The sequence below is a fragment of the Oryctolagus cuniculus genome, chromosome 12 (assembly GCF_964237555.1).
Source record: "Oryctolagus cuniculus chromosome 12, mOryCun1.1, whole genome shotgun sequence".
In the NCBI taxonomy this organism is placed as follows: domain Eukaryota; kingdom Metazoa; phylum Chordata; class Mammalia; order Lagomorpha; family Leporidae; genus Oryctolagus; species Oryctolagus cuniculus.
Window position 1 is genome coordinate 63,859,673 of NC_091443.1, and position 23,157 is coordinate 63,882,829.

A 23,157-nucleotide genomic window follows, 5' to 3' on the forward strand; every position below is an offset into this window, starting at 1 on the left:
CTCTCACAACCTTGGGATTTAAATATCTGCATAAGTAGAGGGCTAAATCATTCAAACTATAGCAGTTTTTTGGGGTTTGTTTTAGATTTCATTTATTTGAGAGACAGAGCTACAGAGAGAGGGAGAGACAGACAGAAAGGTCTTCCATCCACTGGTTCACTCCCCAAATGGCAGCAACAGCTTGAGCTGGGCCCACCCAAATTTAGGAGCCAGGAGCTTCTTCCATGTTTCCCACATGGGTGCAGGGGCCCAAGCACTTGGGCCATCTTCCACTACTTTCCCAGGCCATAAACCAGGAGCTGGATTAGAAGGGGAGCAGCCAGGATACAAACTGGCGCCCATATGGGATGCCAGTGTTGCATACGGCAGCTTAGTTTACTTTGCCACAGTGCCAGCCTCCAGAAGTACAGTTCTATGTTGTGATTGTGGTCAAAGTTACATGAAGCTGCAAATACAATAACATTGTATAGAACTATAAATCTACACAAATGAGTGCATATGAAACTAGGAAAATCTGCATAATCTCTGGATTGTACCAATGTCAATTTTCTGGTAACAGTGGTATACTGTAGTCATGCAAGATGTTAACATTGGAGGAAACTAGATGACAAGTGTGCAGAAAGAACTTTTCTGTACATTTCTTTGCAGGTATCTATAAATCTATAATTTCAAAATAAGTCTTAAAAAATTATTGCTCATTGGAAATTGGGTTTCCAAATTATGTAAGCATCTTTCTTACAAGCTCTGAGAATATTTCTGTGATTTTACTTTGTACACATTTGTATTTTTCTGAGAAGTGTTTCTTACCGCTCATTTAGGTGGAATTGAGACTGGATCTATCACTGAGATGTTTGGAGAATTTCGAACCGGGAAGACCCAAATCTGTCATACACTGGCTGTAACATGCCAGGTGAGCTGCTGGGGACCTGGGTAATCAGATCAGCTAGAATTAGCTGATTCTTGACGTTTGTAAGCATCTGTTGGGATGTATGTAAAAGGTACTTTCTCTGTTCTTAAGGATCCTATAGCTGTTTGGAAGATACTTGTACTGTAGAATTCTTCTACCTCATAGAAGCTTCCAGATCTTTGATTCCAAATACTTTAACATCTAATAGGCATCTCTGGGCTTTACCTGCTCTCTTCTTCAGTCTAGGATTTAACTCATCATCAAAATCAATCCACTGGGGCTGGCGCTGTGGTGTAGCTGGTAAAGCTGCTTCCTGCAGTGCAGGCATCCCATAAGGGCGCCGTTTGAGACCCAGCTGCCCCACTTCCAATCCAGCTCTCTGCTATGGCCTGGGGAAGCAGTAGAAGATGGCCCAAGTCCTTGGGACCTTGCACCCACGTGGGAGACCTGGAAGAAACTACTGGCTTCGGATCGGCGCAGCTCCAACTGTTGTGGCCAGTTGGGGAGTGAACCCGCAGATGGAAGACCTCTCTCTGTCTCTCTGTTGCTGCTCTCTCTGTGTAACTCTGACTTTCAAGTAAATAAATCTAAAAAAAAAAAAAAAAAAAAAATCCACTACAAATACTTCAGTTAACATACCTTCTTGAAAAGATGCCAACTTTGGATGAACTCCATTTTATTACTGCCTGTACCCAAAAGCTAATCATAATGGGGAAAAAAATCATACCATAAAACTGACTGACTTCATTTTAAATTCAAGATGACAGACTTTAGATTAGCATTTACTACAACTTGAAAAATCTGATGAGTTCTAGATACTTGTTCCCACTTAATTCAAACAACTGTCTCATATTTTTGTTCTGCCTCCTCAAACCTTCAGCCATCACTCAGCCAGTGACCTAACCTGCTGTTCATATCAAATCTATAAATCCCATCAGCATTGTATCCATCTATTCTTATCTTGGGTTATAATGGAGAAATTATCCCTTTTCCTTTCACAGGCCCATTCTGCCAGTGTGATCTGGTTACCGTCTTCTGCCACTCTTCCATTTTCTGTTCTAAATCTGTTAGATTATCTTCACTGGTTTGCAGATATGCCTATTATCTCTTCCATTAGGGAAAAACTTCCCAAACCCCTTCATTTATTTTTCCTTATGCTCCCATTCATGTGTGAATTCAACTCAAGTGTTTAATCTCGTATTGCATTTAAGTAGCTAATACGGGCATCAACCAAGACTTCAGAACTTGGGCTCTTGAAAGTTTCATAAAGGTGGAGCCTATAACTGGCTTGTTCCCTGCTATATTGCTAGTGCTAAGTCAGTGCTTGGCACTCAGTAATACTCAATAAGTATGTGAATGGATAGAAGTAATAGAATAGATGGTCTAAGGCATGCCTGAGAGATTTTTGTTGTTGTTAAGATTTGTGTATGTATTTGAAAGTCGAGTTATAGAGAGGTGCAGAGAGAGAGAGAGAGAGAGGTCTTCCATCTGCCGCTTCACTCCCCAGATGGCTGCAACAACCGAAGCTGCACCGATCCGAAGCCAGGAGCCAGAAGCCTCCTCTGGGTCTCCCATGTGGGTGGAGGGGCCAAGAACTTGGGCCATCCTCCACTGCTTTCCCAGGCCATTGCAGGGAGTTGGATCAGAAGTGGAGCAGCCAGGACCCAAAGCAGCACCAATATGGGATGCCAGCACCGCAGGTGGCGGCCCTACCCACCACACCACAGTGCCAGCCCCCTGATACATTGTTAAGTGAATGGTATAGAGGAAGTATCTTAAATATTTTAAGGAAGAGAAGAGAGATTGCTAGAGTAAATATGGACTATTTTATGGAGAAAAGATACTGGACCTGTGTTGCAGTTGATTTCTCAACGATGTTCCAGTGGATTCCTTTCTGAGAGGAGGAGCGTGGTGGGGGCAAGAGGCACAGAGTCACCACACAGACCCCAGGAGTCGGGTGAAAGCAGGCTTGAGGCAAGCAGGCCACAGACTCGTTTATTTCAGTTGGTACAACATCTTATATAGGCAAGACCAGCCAGTCTGGTCAAGGGGTTGTCTATGCTCCAACCAATCACAGCCTGTTGCCAGGCAGGCTCCGTTGCCAGGTGGGATTCAAAGCCATCCAATCACAGCCTGTTGCCAGGCAGGCTCTGTTGCCAGGTGGGATTCAAAGCCATTCCTGAGTAACTGATGCTCGCTTACCAGCGGCCACCTTGGCATGGCCTTCTCATTCCACCACAGACCTGGAGCATGAGCGGATAATTGACCCTGAAGAATGCTAAATTGGCCGGGGCTGGGGGGGTGGGGGGTGGGGGTGATGCAAGTTGTGAGTATAGAAGTTAAAAGCATTTATTTATGGAATGGGTTGAACAGGAGTTCAGAGAATGGGGAGGTATAATATATGAGAACACAGTGAATAAACCTATTTGCCTGGTTGTGGGAAAAAGAAATGTTGTGGGAGACAAACCTTAAAAAGATACATTAAGACCATATTTTGGAAGGTCTTCAGTATAGGTAAATTGAAAGTTTTTTCTGTAAAGAGTAGGGATCATTTAGTTTTCCTACAGAACAGTAGCATAACCAAACCATTTAAAATATCCTGGGGGCAAGCATTTGGCCTAGCAGGGCAGTGGTTCAAATGCCCTTATTTGGGGCAAGTGTGTGGCACAGCAGTTAAATCGTCACTTGGATGCCTATATCCTATATCAAATTGCCTGCTTTGAATCCTAGCTACTCAAATTTCTTTTTCTTTCTTTCTTTTTTTTTTTTTTTTATTAAAGATTTATCTATTCATTTGAAAGAGTTACGCAGAGAGAGAGAGCGAGAGGTCTTCCATCTGCTGGTTCACTCTCCAATTGGCCACAACGGCCAGAGCTGTGTTGTTCCGAAGCCTAGAAGCAGGAGCTTCTTCTGGGTCTCCCACACGGTTGCAGGGGCCCAAGGACTTGGGCCATCTTCCACTGCTTTCCCAGGCCATAGCAGAGGGCTGTATTGGAAGTGGAATAGCTGGGACCCAAACTAGCGCCCATATGGGGGATGCCAGCACTGCAACTGGCGGCTTTACCCTCTACACCACAGCGCCGGGCACTCTTCCATTTCCAATCCAGTTTCCTACTAATGCACACCCTGGGAGGCAGTAGGTGATGACTCAAATATTTGAGTCCCTAACACCCACCTGGGAGAACAGGATTGAGTTTTTGACATGGCTTTGGCCTGACTCTGCCTTGACTGTTGCAGACATTTAGAGAGAGAACCAGCAAATGGGAGTGCTCATGGCACTCTGCCTCCCTCTCATCTTCTCAAAAAAGAATCTGGAAGAGACCTGTTGAATAGATTGAAAGAAAATTACCAATAAAAATATCCCTCAGCCCAAAAAATATTAATCTGATATTTAGGCAGCGGATAGTGTTGTGGTGCTGAAGCCAGGAACCAGTAGCTCCATCCAGGTCTGCCATGTGAGTGGCAGGGCCCAAGCACTCGGGCCATCTGCTGCTGCTTTCCCAGATGCATTAGCAGAGAGTTACATTGGAAGTGGAGTGGCTGAGACTTGAACTGGCACCCTTGTAGGATACTGATTGTTGCAACTGGTGGCTTAATCCACTACACCACAGCAGCATACTCCAAATGCCATTTTTTTGAGGTAGAATTCTGATTCTTTCAGGAATGAAAGTTTATCTCCTGTTTTTCATACTTTTTATCTCTTTCACTTGTCGTTTAGTATTCAGTGTTTGATCAGTTCACTGATCTTTTCTTTGTAGCCCAAAACGTCACCATAAGTCTAGTGAGATAACAGTTGGGATTTTTTTTTTTTTTTTTTTTTTTTTAAGATTTATTTATTTCGGTCGGCGCCGCGGTTCACTAGGCTAATCCTCCACCTTGTGGTGCCGGCACACCGGGTTCTAGTCCCGGTCAGGGCGCCGGATTCTGTCCCGGTTGCCCCTCTTCCAGGCCAGCTCTGCTGTGGCCAGGGAGTGCAGTGGAGGATGGCCCAAGTACTTGGGCCCTGCACCCCATGGGAGACCAGGATAAGTACCTGGCTTCTGCCATCGGATCAGCGCGGTGCGCTGGCCGCAGCGTGCCGGCCGCGGCAGCCATTGGAGGGTGAACCAACGGCAAAGGAAGACCTTTCTCTCTGTCTCTCTCGCTGTCCGCTCTGCCTATCAAAAAAAAAAAGATTTATTTATTTATTTGAAAGGCAGAGTTACATAGAGGCAGAGAGAGGGAGAGAGGTCTTCTGTCCACTCGTTCACTCCCCAAATGGCCACAGTGGCCAGAGCTGCGCCAATCTGAAGCCAGGAGCTTCTTCCAGGTCTCCCATGTGGGTGGAGGGGCCCAAAGACTTGGGCCATTTTCTCCTGCTTTTCCAGGCCAAAGCGGAGAGCTGGATAAGAAGTGCGGCAGCTGGGACTCCAACCAGCGGCCACAGCACTGGCCCCCAAGTTAGGATTTCATTATCAAGTAGACCGAAGCCATTACTGTTTCCTCGTAAATAGTTCTGAGGAAGAAAGTGTGTGTGTAGGCTTGAGGTTGGGGACAGGGGAGAGGTGTGCTGGAAAATTTTTAGGGTAATAAGGGAGGAGGCATTGAGAAGAGGAAAGGTGATGATAAGCCATACCTATTACCTGAGCACCATTTGAAATTTGATACCTAAGGAAAATAGAATTGTTTAAAAGAGCCTGACATGGGTCGTTTGAAATGAAGTATGACCTTTTTAAATAGAAATGTTTTCCCTATGTTGTTTTGAGAGGGATTCATGCAGAATAAACATTTAGAGTATAGTATACATTATCCCCAGTTGCCATGGCAACTCTGTATATCATAACTAATCTGGAGGTGGCTGAATAATAGATTTTTTTATTTTTCTGAGAAAAAATTTTAATTCATTAAAAATAGAAAGCATTATATTTTGCCAGTCTAACCTGGAACTATAGGTATAGAAGAAATGTTAGGTTACTACTTAGTTCTAAACAGTATTTGCCCTCATTGTTTAGATGTTTTCAACTAAATGAATTAAAACCTCCACTATATTGAAGTTCTAATAGTGAGGTTAAATAAAGCTAAGAACTACAGATAGATTATAAAAATAAACAGCCCATGCTTATTCAAAGTGCTAAATAACTTTACAAATCTGAGATGACAGTTTAACCTAAGTGTCAATTTTACTTTATTTTAAAAGAATAATTTATTTAGTTGAAAGGCAGAGTGACATGGCATGACAGATACCTTCAATCTGCTGGTTCATTCCCCAAATGGTTGCAACAGCTGCTGCTGGGTCAGGCCAGAGCCAGGAGCCAGGAATTCTCCTCAGGTCTCTCGCATGAGTGGCAGGGGCTCAGACACTTATGTCGTTGTCTGCTGCTTCCCAGGTACACTAGTAGGGATCTGGATCATAATGGGGGACTTATATCAGCGCTCCAGTGTGAGATGAGGGCATCCCAAGTGATGGCTTAATCTATTACAGCACTGGCCCAACAGAAGTACCAGGTTTTTTTTTGTTTTGGTTTGTTTGTTTGTTTGTTTGTTTTAAGATTGATTTATTTATTTGAGAGGGAGAGAGAGAGAGAAAGGTCTTGTCTCTGCTGGTTCATTCCCCAAATGGCCACAACAGCCGGAGCTGCGCCGATCCGAAGCCAGGAGCCAGATGTTTCCTCCCAGTCTCCCATGCGGGTGCAGGGGCCCACCATCTTCTGCTTTCCCAGGCCATAGCAGAGAACTAGACCAGAAGAAGAGCAGCCAGGACTGGAACTGGCGCCCATATGGGATGCCTGCACCGCAGGGCAGAGGATTAACCTACTTCTCCACAGCACCAGTGCCGAAGTACCAGTTTTAAAAGCACATGTCCTGGGGCCAGCACTGTGGCGTAATGGATTAAGCCTCCACCAGCAACGATGGCATCTCATATGGGAGCTGGTTCCTGTCCCGGCTGCTCCTCTTCTGATCCATCCCTCTGATAATGGCCTGCAAAAGCAGTGGAAGATGGCCCAGATTGGACCCCTGTACCTACGTAGGAGAACTGGAAGAAGCTCCTGGCTTTGGATAGGCCCAGCTCCAGCCATTTGCAGCCTTTTGAAGAGCGAGAAGCACCTGTCCTTTGACAGAAATTTATTTATTTATTTATTTTTTTGGACAGGTAGACAGAAAATTTTGTCTTACAACAGAATGTTTCACAGATGTCCAAGGATAAGCGTAAAAAGATTTCATACCGTAGCATTATTTATATGGTAACAGTGAGAAACAGCATGTGTAATTATAAAATAAGAAAAAGATTTAAATTTTGGTAATTTTTTAACATTTATTTAGACAGCTGACTTCATTTTTTCCCCACCCAATAACTTAAATGGAGGACACAGTGTAGGGAACAAAGTGTGCTGGAGAACAGACTTCTGTGAGCCTTGGGCTGCGACTGGCCTCGCAGTGTCCTGGGACTTTGTCTCCTCCCTGCTGTCATCTGTCTATTTATGCTGTGGCCTCCCTCAGCCCAAGAAGGTCCATCCACTTGGGAAAGAATCCCCTCTCTTAATAGCACTAAAGGTACCAAAAGGTGGAGGAAGGTGAACCTCATTCATCTTATTTTCTGGAGACTTAGCCCCTAGAGTGTCTAGAATTCCTCCTCTCCAAGGAATTGGGTGTCTGCTTGACCAAAGGTTCTGAATCTTTCTCTTTTTGCTGTGCACATGTTGTTTGCTCCTTCCATGCAGTGTTACCATGATAGATTTTTATCTACCAATTTGTCAAATGATATAATTTCTGCCTTTCCGAATTAAGAAAGCCTTCCAGATGGTGAATGTTGTGTAGCAGGTTAAACTGCTGCTTAGGATACCTGCATCCCATATTGGAGTACCTGAGATCAAGTCCCACCTCCTTTTCCAATCCAGCTTTTTATTAACTTGCCCCTGGGAGGCAGAACATGATAGGTCAAATGCTTGGGTCCCTGCTACTCATGTGGGAGACCCAGTTGAAATTCCTGGCTCCTGGTTTTGCCCAGGATCAGTCCTGGCTGTTAGCATTTGGGAAGTAAACCAGCAAATGGACAGTCTCTGTCTCCCTCCCTCTGCCTTTCAAATAAATTTAAAACAATTTTTTTAAACCTTCTTTATAAAAACAGAAAAAATTTCAGAGTGCTTTCTGTGTATTAGGCATTCTTTTTTTCCCCCCAGAGATTATTTATTTGAAAGTCAAAGTTACACACAGAGAGAAAGAGAGGCAAAGAGATAGAGGTCTTTCATCCACTGGTTCGCTCCCCAATTGGCCGAAATGGCCAGAGCTGTGCTGATCCAGAGCCAAGAGTCAGGAGCTTCCTCTGAGTTTCCCATGCGGGTGCAGGGCCATCTACTGCTTTCCCAGGCCACAGCAGAGAGCTGGATCCGAAGTAGAGCAACTGGGACTCGAACCAGCGCCCATTTGGGATGCCAACACTACAGGCAGCAGCTTTACCTGCTACGCCACAGTGCCAGCCCCCAAATTAGGCATATTGCTAAACATTTTTGCGAATCAGTTAATCTTTAAGACAATCCTATATGGTGGGTTTTACCTACATTTTGCAGAAAAGGAAACAGAATAATCTCAAGGTCACATAGTAAGCAATAGAAGCACATAAAAGTTGTGTTTATATGAAAACGCATAGAAAATACCTAGGAAGGGTGCTGGCGCTGTGGTGTAGTGGCTAAAGCCACCACCTGCAGTGCTGGCATCCCATATGGGTGCCAGTTCAAGTCCATGCTGCTCCACTTCGATCCAGCTCTCTGCTATGGCCTGGGAAAGCATCAGAAGATGACCCAAGTCCGTGGGCCCCTGCATCCATGTGGGAGACCCGGAAGAAGCTCCTGGGTCCTGGCTTCAGATTGGCCCAGCTCCGGCTGTTGTGACCTTCTGGGGAGTGAGCCAGCAGATGAAAGATTTCTCTCTCTCTTTTTTTTTAAAACAAGATTTTATTTATTTATTTGAAAGGCAGATTTACACAGAGAGAGAAGGAAAGGCGAAGAGAAGAGGTCTTCCCTCTCTGTAACTCTGCCTTTCAAATAAAAATAAAATAAAAAAATTTTTTAAGATTTATTTATTTTTTACTTGAGAGTCAGAGTTACACAGAGAGAGGAAAGGCAGAGAGAGAGAGAGAGGTCTTCTATCCGATGGTTTACTCCCCAATTGGCTACAACAGTCAGAACTGCGCCGATCCGAAGCCAAGAGCCAGGAGCTTGTTCTGGGTCTCCCTCGCGGGTGCAGGGGCCCAAGGACCTGGGCCATCTTCTACTGCTTTCCCAGGCCATAGCAGAGAGCTGGATAGGAAGAGGAACAGCCGGGACTAGAACTGGTGCCCATATGGGATGCTGGTGCTTCAGGCCAGGGCGTTAACCCGCTGAGCCACAGCACTGGCCCCTATAAAATAAATTTTTAAGAAAAGAAAAAAAAAATACCCAGAAGGATACATCTGGGAGAGGTGGTGAGTGGTGGAGAAGAACTTTCAGTTTTCATCCTATACTTCTGTATTTGAGTTGTTTGGTTTTTTTTTGTTTTTAAAGATTTATTTTGTTTATTTGAAAGAGAGTTACAGAGAGGTAGAGACAGAGAGAGAGGTCTTCCATCTGCTGGTTCACTCCCCAGATGGCAGCAATGGCCAGAGCTGCGCTGATCCAAAGCCAGGAGGCAGGAGCTTCTTCCGGGTCTCCCACATGGGTTCAGGGGCCCAAGGACTTGGGACATCTTCCCCTGCTATACCAGGTCATAGCAGAGAGCTGATTGGAAGAGGAGAAGCGGGGACTAGAACCAGCGCCCATATGGGTTTGCCGGCACTTTAGGCCAGGGCTTTAACCCACTGTGCCACAGTGCTGGCGCCTGTTTGAGTTTTTAATGCAAGCATGTAGTTCTTTATATAGTTTTGAAATTTTTTCCCTCAAATATAAGAAAGAAAATTTGGTGGCTGGCACTGTGGTATAGAAGGGTAAGCTTCTACCTATAGTGTCATCCTGTTTGTGTCTCTGTAACTCTCCTTTCAAATGAAAATAAACTTTTAAAATAAATAAAACAAAGAGCTAAATTGAGAGGGATCTTCCATTTGCTGATTTACTCCCTCAGATGCCCACAATGGCAGGCACTAGGCCAGGCTGAAGCTGGGAACTTTTCCCTGGTCTCCTGCATGAGTGCAGAGGCCCAAGCACTTTCCCAGGTGTGGTAGGAGGGAGCTGGATTGGAAGTGGATCAGCCAGGACTCCAAGCAGCATCCATGTGGGATGCAAGTGTTGCAAGTGGCAGCTTTATCCCCTACACCACAGCACTAGCTCCTTCTTGCTCACACTTTAAACTTGCCGTTGGTGGTCCTGGGGCATTGACAAGCTCCTTGGTAATACTCAGAATTGTGTGCAATGAAATGAAGTGTAAATTTGCTGTAGACATGCTATAATTAATTGTTTATTGGATCAGGGTCCCCTGTTGATTAAACCAAAAGTAAATGGCATTCCAAATGTTTGTCCTCTTCTTCATCAGTCTTTAAGATTTATTTATTTATTTACTTGAAAGTTGGAGTTACACAGAGAAAAGAAGAGGCAGAGAGAGAGAGGTCTTCCATCCTCTGGTTCACTCCCCAGTTGGCCACAATGGCCAGAGCTGCACCAGTCTGAAGCCAGGGCAGGGACCCAGGGACTTGGGCCATCTTCTACTGCTTTCCCAGGTCATAGCAGAGAGCTGGATCAGAAGTGGAGCAACTGGGACTCGAACTGGCTCCCATATGGGATGTCAGCATTGCAGGTGGCCCCTTCCCACTATACCATAGAACCAACCCATTCATCAGTCTTGTATTGACATGCAGTCATTTCAGAATGTTGTCACCTACTTGGGACAATATTTCTAAGCATCCAACTGACAAGACTCTAGTTTTATGTGCTATGAGACTCAATGAGCTTTGTGTCTGCTGCTAGCTGTATTTCTGTTAAGAAGGGAGTACCTCCTGCCTACACTTGAGTGTTATTTTCAAGTGTTTTTTACCCTTAGCCATATTGAAGATGGAAGACACTTGACCAGCTATGTCAGAAATGTAGTGTTGATTTCCACTGTTCTTTTTGTTCTCTCTAGCTTCCCATTGACCGAGGTGGAGGTGAAGGAAAGGCCATGTACATTGATACCGAGGGTACCTTTAGGCCAGAACGGCTATTAGCAGTGGCTGAGAGGTAGGTTACTAAATTAGATGAGACTGTATGTCACACTTGTCATTCTAGTGATTACCTGGGTTGGTTGGCTAAAGAATGTCTCTTCTGTTATTCTACATTCCAGAATTCTATGAGGGAGCTTCAGAAAGCTCATGGGAAATTGGCATTCTTTTCATTCCATTTTGCTATGAACTTGGAATACGTTCGTGCCTTTGACTGCATTTTTGGGTTTGTGTGTATGTGTATGTGTTTTTGTTTTTCAGAAGAGTGAAAGATCTAAATGCAAGAGTTATAACTATAAAAGTTTTAGAAGAAAAGTTTTATGTGCCTTTAAGTGGCAAAGATTTTTTTAGATACAGCCTCAGAAGGAAATAATAAATAAATAAGGAATAATTAATGGATTAAAAAGTCATTTTGCACTTCATCAAAATTAAAAACTTTTGTACTTTAAAGGATACTCTCAAGGATTTAAAAAGATTTCCTCAAGAATGTGAGAAGGCCGGCGCCACGGCTCACTAGGCTAATCCTCCACCTTGCGGCGCCGGCACACCGGGTTCTAGTCCCGGTCGGGGCACCGGATTCTGTCCCAGTTGCCCCTCTTCCAGGCCAGCTCTCTGCTGTGGCCAGGGAGTGCAGTGGAGGATGGCCAAGTCCTTGGGTCCTGCACCACATGGGAGATCAGGAGAAGTACCTGGCTCCTGCCATCGGATCAGCGTGGTGCACTGGCCGCGGCAGCCATTGGAGGGTGAACCAATGGCAAAAGGAAGACCTTTCTCTCTGTCTCTCTCTCTCTCTCACTATCCACTCTGCCTGTCAAAAAAAAAAAAAAAAAAAAAAAGAATGTGAGAAAAAGTTTGCAATAGCATGCAGAATATATAAAGAACACTTATGGCCTAACAGTGAAAAGAATACCCAACTGAAAAACGAGCAAAGAACTTGAACAGTTTTCTAAAGAGTGTATATAAATGACAGATAAATGGATGAAAAGATGGTCAATGTCATTAGGCATCAGAGAAAAATAAAATTATAGGTATCATTTTATACCCACTGGGCTAGCCATAATGAAAGATAGTAAGAAATGTTGGGGAGGGTGTGGAGAAACTGGAACCCTCATGATTTGCAAGAGTATAAAATGGTGCCAAGTCATAAAACATGTCCTCAAAAAAGACTTGTACAGGCATGTTTATAGTGTCAATGCAATAGCCCCAAACAGGAAACAGCCCAAATGTCCATCAGTAGGTAAATGAATAAGTAGAATTTATCTATAGAGAGTAGAATTGTGGTTACTGGGGGTAGGAATGCAGAGTAACTGCAAATCAACTTGAGAGCTCTTTTAGGGTGATGGGAATGTTCTAAAATTGGATTGTAATGATGTTTGTACATCTCTGAAAATATATTAAGGAAACTTCAGTAAAGCTGGTGAAGAATTTGAGTTTCTGTATCCCCCAACACAGCTTTCAAATAAATTTTCAAAATTGTTTTACCTATTTTGCCTGGCCTCGGGTCAAATGGTTAATTTGACCACAAATTTTACTGATGCTCAGTGAATAAATAGAATTTAATTGCATGTTGAGATGTCACATTCAAGTTGGAACCTGCCTAAATTGCGAATATTCTCGGGGGCTGGCGCCATGGCTCGCTAGGTTAATCCTCCGCCTGCACCACTGACATCCCATATGGGCGCCAGGTTCTAGTCCCGGTTGCTCCTCTTCCAGTCCAGCTCTCTGCTGTGGCCCAGGAGGGCAGTGAAGGATGGCCCAAGTGCTTGGGCCCTGCACCCCATGGGAGACCAGGAGGAAGTGCCTGGCTCTTGGCTTTGGATCAGCGCAGCGCCGGCCGTAGCGGCCATTAGGGAAGTGAACCAATGGGAGGAAGACCTTTCTCTCTGTCTCTCTCTCACTGTCTGTAACTGTACCTGTCAAATAAAAAAAAAAAGAATATTCTCTAGTTTTATGATTAGTTCACTTTCCTTTCCCCTTCCAGGTACTTAGACCATTTTCTGCTGCTTTCCCAGGTGCATTACCAGGTAGCTGGATCAGACGTGAAGCTGCTGTATCTCAAACCACTAATTCATATGAATGCTGGTGTCACAAACAGTGGCTTAACCTGCTGTGCCTCAGCACTGGCCCCCAGAATACACTTTTTGCTTTTTTAAGATTCACTACGCACCATGGCGTAGTAGGTTAAGCTGCTGCCTGCAATGCTGGCATTTCATATGGGCGCCGTTTCGTGTCCTGGCTGCTCCTCTTCCAATCCAGCTCTGCTTGTGGCCTGGGAAGGGCAGCAGAGGATGGCCCAAGTGCTTGGGCCCCTACACCTATGTAGAGGACCCAGAAGAAGCTCCTGGCCCCTGGCTTTGAATCTGCCCAGCTCCAGTCATTGTGGCCATTTGAGGAGTGAACTAGTGAATGCAAGAGCTTTAATTTCTGTCTCTCCTTCTCTCTGTAACTCTGCTTCTTAAATATGTAAATCTTTAAAAAAAAAGAGAGAGAGAGAGATTCTGGCATCTCAGGTGGAGGCTTAACCTACTGTACCACAGTGCCAGCCCCCAGAATCCACTTTTTTTTAAATCTGTCATTTTGATCTTTTTTTTTTTTTAAAGATCTATTTATTTGTTTGAAAGTCAGATAATGGAAGCGAGAGCGATCTTCCATCCACTGGTCACTCCCCAGATGCCTGCAACAGCCAAGCAAGGGAGGCCAGGAGCTCAGTCTGGGGCTCCCGCATGAGTGAAGGGGACCCGAGAACTTAAGCCATCACCTGCTGCCTCTCAGGGTAGGCACTAGCTGGAGGCTGGAATCCAAACCCAGGTATTCTGATAAGGAATGCAGGCATCTCAGGTGGCTACTTATCACCTGTACCACAACACGCATCCCTCTACTGTGTTTAATTTTATGGTTCTGAGAAAATCATAAGCCCTCTTTAATAATTTCGATTCATAACTGAACACCCTCACTAGTTAATTTTTTGCCATGCCTGGTTGAAGAAGTTTAACCCACATTCAGGTTACTGTAGCTCAGGGATTCCCAGAACATGGTCCTCAGAATAGCTGCAGTAGTATCACCAGGGAAGTTATTAGAAATGCATTCTCTGGCCGGCGCCGCGGCTCCATAGGCTAATCCTCCACCTGCAGCGCCGGCACACCGGGTTCTAGTCCCGGTCGGGGCACCGGATTCTGTCCCGGTTGCTCCTCTTCCTGTCCAGCTCTCTGCTGTGGCCCGGGAGTGCAGTGGAGGATGGCCCAAGTGCTTGGGCCCTGCACCCGCATGGGAGACCAGGAGAAGCACCTGGCTTCTGGCTTTGGATCAGTGTGGTGCGCCGGCCGCAGCGGCCATTGTGGGGTGAACCAACGGTAAAGGAAGACCTTTCTCTCTCTCCCTGTCCACTCTGCCTGTCAAAAAAAAAAAAAAAAAAAAAATTCTCTAGGGACTGGCATTGTGGCACAGTGTGTTAGGCTGCTGCCTGTGATGCTGACATCCTATAACAAATTGCCAGTTTGAGTCCTGGCTACTCGTCTTCCAATCCAGCTCCCTGCTTATGTGCCTAGGAAACTAGCAGCAGATGGCCCAAGTGCCTGGGTCCCTGCCACCTATGTGGGAGACCCAGATGGAGTTCTAGGCTCCTGACTTCAGCTTTGTGCATTCCTCATCACTGCAGCCATTTGGGGACTGAACCAACAGATGAAGATCTCTTTCTCTTTGTCACTCTGCCTTTCAAATAAATAAATAAAACTTTAAGAAAAAAAAAAATTTCATTCTCGATCCCCACTCTGTGCAAGTAGGGTCCAACAATCTTTTTTCTTTTATAAGATTTTATTTATTTATTTATTTATTTGAAAGGCAGAGTTATAGAGAGGCAGAGAAGTCTTCCATCTGCTGGTTCACTACCCAGATGGCCACAACAGCCAGAGCTGCGCCAATCTAAAGTCAAGAGATTTTTCCCAGTCTCACACATGGGTATAAGAGCCCAAAGACTTGGGCCATCTTCTACTGCTTTCTCAGGCCATAGCAGAGAGCTGGATTGGAAGTGGAACAACCGGGACTCGAACTGGCATATGGGATGCCAGCACTGCAGGTGGTGGCTTTACTCACTCCACCACAGCACCAGTCCTCAACAATCTGTTTTTAACAAGCTCTCCAGATAATCTGATACTTGCTGAAGTTTGAAAGCCATGGACACAATTGCTAAGTAGAGTCACTATCTTTTTTGAAAGTTAAGTACTATGAGAGAAAGATAAACCTTTTGGAAGTGATAGAACTGAGTTTTACAAACTTACCTACCTATTAAGAATAACCTGAGATTGTTTTTTAAAAGGAGCTCCAATTTTTTTTAAAAATATCTATTTTTTTATTTATCTGAAAAGCAGAGTTGCAGAGAGAGAGGTCTTCCATCCACTGGTTTGCTCCCCAAATGACCACAACAGCCAGAGCTATGCTGATCGTAACCAGGAGCTTCTTGTGGGTCTCGCACGTGGGTGTGGGGACCCAAGGAATTGGACCATCTTCTGCTTTCCCCGGCCATAGCAGAGAGCTGATCAGAAGTGGAGCAGCCAGGTCTCGAACTGGCACACATATGGGATGCCAGCATTGTAGACAGTGGCTACCTGCTACACCACAGCGCCAGGCCCCTGGAATTTCTAAGTTATACTTACTTTTTTTTTTTTTTTTTTTTTTTAAGGTTTATTTATTTATCTGAAAGGCAGAGTTGGAGGGATCGTTCATTCAGTGGTTCACTCCCCAAATAGCTGTATCTGGGCCTGAGCCAGGTAAAAACCAGGAGCCTTATTTGAGTCTCCCACATTGGTTCAGGGGTCCAAGTCCTTGAGCCGTCTTCCACTGCTTTCAGACAAATTAGCAGGGAGCAGGATCAAAAGCAGAGTAGCTGGAACTTGAACCAAAGCCCACCTGGGTTCATGACATCAGGCAGTGGTTTTACACACTACAGTACAACGCTAGCCCCTGGGTTTTTTAAAATATTTTATTTATTTGAAAGAGTTAGCAAGGTAGAGACAGAATGAGGTCTTTGATCTGCTTGTTCTCTCCCCCAAATAGCTGCACCGATCCGAAGTCAGGAACCAGAAGCTTCTTCCGGGTCTCTCACACGTGTGCAGGGCCCCAAGGACTTGCGCCATCCTCCGCTGCTTTCCCAGGTGCCTTAGCAAAGAGCTGGACTGAAAGTAGAGCAGTCAGGACTCGAACCAATGCCTGTATGGGATGCCAGCACTGGAGGCGGTGGCTTTACCTATTCTTACCTTTGAGAAGGTTCACTTGGGGCCGGGGCTGTGGCATGGTGGGTGTAGCCGCCGCTTGCAGCGCTGGCATCCCATGTGGGCACCTGTTCAGGTCCTGGCCGTTCCACTTCTAATCTAGCGCTCTGCTGTGGCCTGGGAGGGCAGTGGTGGATGGCCTGAGTCCTTGGGCCCCTGCGCCCATGTGGGAGAGTGGGAGGAGGCTCCTGGCTCTTGGCTTTGGATTGGCCCAGCTCTGGCTGTTGCAGCCATCTGGGGAGTGGACTGGCAGATGGAGGACCTCTCTCTTGCACTCTGCCTCTGCCTTTCAAATATAATAAATATTTTAAAAAATAAGGTCACTAAACTTTAGGAGAGAGGATGGTACTTCTAGCCAACCTTTTCCACATTTTAGGAATTGAAAATTTCATGTCCTTCTTCTGGAATATATTCTACTTTGTGAGTGCTGCTGGAAAAAAAAGGAGTTGGTAAATTTTTCTGCTAAACTTGTCATGTTCTGAGGCCGATGTTGTGGCACAGTAGGTTAAGCTGCTGCCTTCGAGGCTGGCTTCCTTTGTGGGTGCTGGTGTGAGTCCCATCTGAAAGACCAGATGAAGCTCTAGGCTTCTGACCCTGCCCTGGCGATTGGGGTCATTGGGGAGTGGACCAGCAGATGAAGCTCTCTCTGTAACTCTGCTTTTCAAATAAATAAAAATCATTTTAAAAAAAAATCTATGTTCTGAGACCAAAAAGATAACCCTCCCCTTCTTAGTAGATTTTATCAATGTTTCTGGAAGCAAAACTAGTAGGATTGCTCAGAATTGTATGTAAGCCTCTTGAATCTTCATACTTCTGTGATTTAAATATAAAAAACTTTTATTCGGTTGGGATCCTAAAACTATCTTCATGCCATCTGCTTATCCTCATACTGCTTATCCTCATTCTAGAATTGTAAACATAGAACATAGCTCAAAGAATTACAGTACTTTGAGTTTCATTTTGTATTTTTCATTTTTTTTAAGATTTATTTTGGCCTGCGCTGCGGCTCAATAGGCTAATCCTCCGCCTTGCGGCACCAGCACACCGGGTTCTAGTCCCGGTCGGGGCACCGGATTCTGTCCCAGTTGCCCCTCTTCCAGGCCAGCTCTCTGCTGTGGCCTGGGAGTGCAGTGGAGGATGGCCCAAGTACTTGGACCCTGCACCCCATGGGAGACCAGGAGAAGCACCTGGCTCCTGGCTTTGGATCAGCGTGGTGCGCCAGCCGCAGCGGCCATTGGAGGATGAACCAATGGCAAAGGAAAACCTTTCTCTCTGTCTCTCTCTCTCTCACTGTCCACTCTGCCTGTCAAAAAAAAAAAAAAAAATTATTTGAAAAGTAGAAGAGGAGAGAGAGAGATTGAGCTAGAGAAGGTAAAAGAGATAGCTTCCATTTGCTGGTTCACTCCATAAGTGGTTACAATAGCTGGGACTGGGCCATACAGAAGCCAGGAGCCTGGGAACTCCATGTGGGTCTCCCACATGGATAACAGAGGCCCAAGCACTAGGGCCATCCTCCACTGCTTTCCTGGCCTCGGAAGTGGAGCAGCTGAAACTTCTGGTACTCTATTACCAGATGATATGTGCATCACAGTGGCAGCTTAACCCGCTGTGCCACAATGACCACTCCTGGCCTTCACTTACACATTCTCTTTTGAACTGTCACTAAGAGGGTCGCTGTTATACTTTGGACTATTGTGATGTGATTGCAGGTGACATTAATATGAGAACATTACGTAGGTTAGAGTGATGATACACAAATCTCTGTTTTTTGGTTGTGGATAAAAGCTATATTCAGAATTTACTAGCTATATAAAACATACTAGGTAGGTAGAAAGACCCATTCTTTTCCTTGAGGAATTTGTAATTAGTAAAAGAATTTCAAAGTAGCTCTTCACAAATGCCATGGAAAGCCCAAATGTTTCCTGGTAGTACAGAGAGAGAAAATCACATCTGTTTGAGAATTTTTTTTTTTTTTTTTTAGAGAGAGAAAGAGGGAGAAGCAGAGAGATCTTCCTTCACTCCCCAAAGGGTCACAATGGCCAGAGCTGGGCTAGACTGAGGCCAGGAGCTTCTTCTGGGTCTCCCACTTGGGTACAGGGGCCCAAGGACTTGGGCCATCTTCTGCTTTCCCAGGCGCATTAGTAGGGAGCTGGATCAGAAGTGGAGCAGCTAGAACTCGAACTGGCACCTATATGGGATGCAGGCAAAGTACAGGCATTCCGTTGAATCTTTTATTTGAAAGAGTTAAACAGAGTCTTCCATCTGCTGGTTCACTCCTCAACTGGCCTCAATGGCTGGAGCTGCACTGATCCAAAGCCAGGAGCCAGGGGCCTCCAAGTCTCCCATGTGGATACAGGGGCCCAAGGACTTGACCATCCTCCACTGAAGAAATGGAGTTCTGTTTTGGTACATTTAATAAGAAATTCAGTTTGAGCCATCTGGAACATTCATGTCTTAGGTGACATTACAAACAGAAGATACTCATTTGCCGATTTTAAATTCAGAGGAGGGGCCGGCGCCATGGCACAGTAGGTTAATCTTCCGCCTGTGGCACCGGCATCCCATAAGGACAGCGGTTTGAGACCCAGCTGCTCCACTTCCAATCCAGCTCTCTTCTGTGGCCTGGGAAAATAGTAGAAGATGGCCCAAGTCCTTGGGCCCCTGCACCCGTGTGGGAGATTGGGAAGAAGCTCCTGGCTCTTGGCTTTGGATCGGTGCAACTCCAGCCGTTGCGGCCACTGGGTAGTGTACCAGCGCAAGGAAGACCTTTCTGTCTTTTCCTCTCACTGTCTGTAGTTCTACCTCTCAAATAAATAAAATCTTAAAAAAAAATTCAGAGGAAGAAAATTCAGACATGAATTTTGTTTTGGTGTCAATTATATTAGATGTATAAATGTCACATACTCTATGTAAACCAGCTACCAACAAGAAAAGCAAAAAAAAAAAAAGTGTTTACTTTCTTGAACTTATTGGTTGGAGTCCTTGTTTCCTTGTTTTTTGTTTTTGTTTGTTTGTTTGTTTGCAGGCAGAGTGGACAGTCAGGGAGACAGAGAGAAAGGTCTTCCTTTTTCCGTTGGTTCACCCCACAATGGCCGCTGCGGCCGGCGCACCACGCTAATCCGAAGCCAGGAGCCAGGTGCTTCTCTTGGTCTCCCACACGGGTGCAGGGCCCAAGCACTTGGGCCATCCTCCACTGCACTCCTAGGCCACACCAGAGCTGGACTGGAAGAGAAGCAACCAGGACAGAATCCAGTGCCCTGACTGGGATTAGAACCCGGTGTGCCGGCGCCACAGGTGGAGGATTAGCCCATTGAGCCGTGGCGCCAGCCTGGAGTCCTTATTTAGAAGGTTTTATTTCTCATATTAACAGTTTACGTGGATTTAATTAATCTCTGATTTGTTATTTTTGTTCCTCCAAATTCTGTCACGCGCTTTGGGTTTTTCCAGTAGTATATTGTTACCTTATATTGGGAAAATGTTCAGTCTAGTTCAGGAGTCCTCAAAGAACAGCTGTGATTTGTCTTGAAATCTTATCAGGTAGATCTACTCCAAAGTAGTTGCTGCTATCATCTTTCCGTAGTTTGCCTAAGCTTCCTGACGTAGGAAGTTACATTCTGTGTCCCCAAAACCTCTGTCAACGCCGCTGCTTACCTGCTCTTCCAGGCAATGTAAGCATTAGAGATGAATTTTCCGTCTGAGTTCTGTATATAGCCCAAAACTGTTCTCTGCTCTCTCCTAGGTATGGCCTCTCTGGCAGCGATGTTCTGGATAATGTAGCCTATGCTCGGGGCTTCAACACAGACCACCAGACCCAGCTCCTGTATCAAGCATCAGCCATGATGGTAGAGTCCAGGTTTGTGCTCAGTAGAAAACACTAAAGGTGTTCCCAAAGACTTTACCCTGAATCTTCTACAGGCTGTTTGACCACATTGCTAGCAGCTTGTAAGTTTAGTTCCTGTATTGATGCCCCTGTTTTGTGGTTTAGGTCAAACTAATTTTAAAAGTCAAGTCTGGGGGCTGGAATCGTGCCACAGCAGGCCAAGCCACTGCTTGTGACACCAGCGTTCCATACTGGAGTGCCAGTTCAGGTTCCAGCTGTTCTGCTCTTGATGCATCTCCCTGCTGATGCGCCTGGGAAAGCAGCAGAGGATGACTGAAATACCTGGGCCTCTGCTACCCACGTGGGAGATCAGAGGGAACTCTGGGGTCCTCACTGCAACCATCTGGGGAGTAAACCAGCAGATAGAAGATCTTTCTCCCTGGCACTCTCCCTCCCCCGACCCCCTCCATTCAAATAAATAAATTTTTTTAAAGATTTATTTATTTATTTGAAAGGCAGTTAGAAGCAGAGAGAAAGAAGTCTACCATTCACTGGTTTACTCCCTAAATGGTTGTGTCATTCCGAAGCCTGAATCTTCTTCCGGGTCTCCCATGTGGGTGCAGGAACCCAAGGACTTGGACCATCTTCCACTGCTTTCCCAGGCTATTAGCAGGGAGCTGGATGAAAAGTGGAGCAGCCAGGACTTGAACTGGCACCCATATGGGATGCCGGCATTGCAGGTGGTGGCTTTACCTGCTATGCCACAGCACTGGCCCCCTAATAAATAAATCTTTAAAAATACATAAATGTAAAACTAGGAGGCCATTCCATATTGTTTTGGGTCTAGACTATTGCTTGATTCTAGAACAACATATAAAGTCAATAAATATTTTAAAAAGAAGAAAAAGCAACCATGTCTACCTGAACTTGCTGTTTTACCTAATTAAACAGTGCTTCAGATTTGAATGCTGCAGAAATACTTTAATAGAAGTCTACATCCAAGTCAAACTATGATGTTGTAGGGTAATGAAGAAGGGAGCAGAATCTGACAGGGTAGAAACAGGTTTCATGGGGTCTTTGTTCCTTGTAGGTATGCACTGCTTATCGTAGACAGTGCCACCGCCCTCTACAGAACAGACTACTCGGGTCGAGGTGAGCTCTCAGCCAGGCAGATGCACCTGGCCAGGTTTCTACGGATGCTTCTGCGACTTGCTGATGAGGTAAGCTACGGGTCGAGACAAGGAATGCTTACTTGCAGTGCTCAGAGATTCTAGGAGCCTTGCCAGGAGGCCAGGAAATCAGTGCCTTAGATTATCAAGCTATTAGGAAAGATATTCGTCAGTCATTGCTTTGGGGGGGGGGGGGGGGCTGGTAGCAGTGTGAAAGTTCATGGAATGTCTGGCCCAAAAGTAATGTTTATCCTTTCCCCATCAGTTTGGTGTAGCAGTGGTCATCACCAACCAGGTGGTAGCCCAAGTGGATGGAGCAGCCATGTTTGCTGCAGATCCTAAAAAGCCTATTGGAGGAAATATCATAGCCCATGCATCAACAACCAGGTAAGGTAAATGAGGTAGATGATATTTCTTGGGTTGTCATGTTAGCTGTGAGGTAGGCATGGTTGTAACATTTCCATTTATGTAACAGTAGCTTCACCAGGACTTAATTAGATTCTGCAAAATCTCATTGTCATGCTCTTCTTAGTACATGTGTTTGCTTTCAGTTCATAAAAGAATTAAAAATCCGTAAGTGTAGAAAATATGAATAATTGATATAACAAGGAGAGGCATAAGAGTTTCATTTTGCGGGAGCAGAGCTGGATTCCTCCAGATTAGAAGCACACTAAGGTATACAGAAGGCTGCCAAAGTCCTGCTAGAAAGTATACATGTCTAAAAGATCTGTAGTCTGTCATGCTGGGAAGGGAGCTGTTGAATAACTTGGTGCTTTGCTCTGTTTTGGGGCAGACTGTACCTGAGGAAAGGAAGAGGGGAAACCAGAATCTGCAAAATCTACGACTCTCCTTGTCTTCCTGAAGCTGAGGCCATGTTTGCCATCAATGCAGATGGAGTGGGGGATGCCAAAGAATGAACATTGGTTTTTTTCCGGTGATAAACCTTAAGTGCTACAGCCTAACGAGAGGACTGCTCCTTGGGGGATTCTTCACAGCTGTCTTCCTGTTGTGACTGCCAGGAAGAGACTTCTGGAAAAACACCTATTGTATTAGCTGATGGTCAGTGTCACACAAACTGATCCGAAATGTTTATTGGACAATTATAGGTCTCTAAGAGAACTAAAGCTGGGAGACCTAACTCTCTTCTGAGAAATGGTAATAAAGCATAATGCCTGAACTGTGCAGCAAAGGGGATGAGTCTCCCAAACTCTTAAGAATGTTAAGGAACTTGGCATGTGGGCCTGCTGGCCTTTTACCATCTTCTTGCTTGGTCTTTCGCTGTGAATTAAGCATTTTAGTGGCAGACTAAGTAGATTCAGTGTGAAACTGCTAACACAGTAGTTGTCTGACTCTAGACAGCACATTTACTACAGTCTTGTGCAAGCTAAATACTTCAAGCTAGTTTCCATAGTATCCCTTCTGGCACTGGGTGGGGGTGATTGGGTTATGTTGCATTCAAAGGCAATCCTACATTTACATGATTTAATGTGTGTCCTTCAGCCTAATGGAAAACATATGCCGTGGCCTTTGTTTTATTTCATAAATCTCATGTTGTGAATGTCTGCTACTGACCCATATTATTGTGCTTCAGGGATTTGAGATATTTTTCTTCTTACCTTGTCAATGTCCCAGGAACTTAAATGTAACTAAGTTTACAGGATACTGTATTTTCCTGAAGTCAGGGTTTACTGCCTTTACTAGTTAGGACTTCTGATCCAGATCTCACCCAAAATGTTCCTTAACTATTTCTGGGTATCTCAGATAACAAGACCACAGTGACAGATTCTGGAGTGAAAGGCTGGTTCTTACAAAGCCATCTCAGTCCTAAAGTAATGGAGAGTGTTTTTCTTCTATGTATA

General features: G+C 45.1%; 1 protein-coding gene across 2 annotated transcripts in view; it reads left to right on the forward strand.

The window, feature by feature from the left end:
- Positions 1-22,860, forward strand: part of RAD51 (RAD51 recombinase) — a 43,268-nt gene extending 20,408 nt beyond the window's left edge. The window contains exons 5-10 of one of the 2 annotated variants that reach the window (XM_008268782.4): positions 819-910; positions 10,970-11,064; positions 20,049-20,162; positions 21,220-21,349; positions 21,564-21,685; positions 22,092-22,860. In XM_008268782.4, coding sequence (XP_008267004.1) covers positions 819-910; positions 10,970-11,064; positions 20,049-20,162; positions 21,220-21,349; positions 21,564-21,685; positions 22,092-22,215 — 677 coding nt within the window. In that variant the 3' untranslated portion in view covers positions 22,216-22,860. 2 annotated transcript variants of the gene reach the window in all.
- Positions 22,861-23,157: the final 297 nt, after the last annotated feature.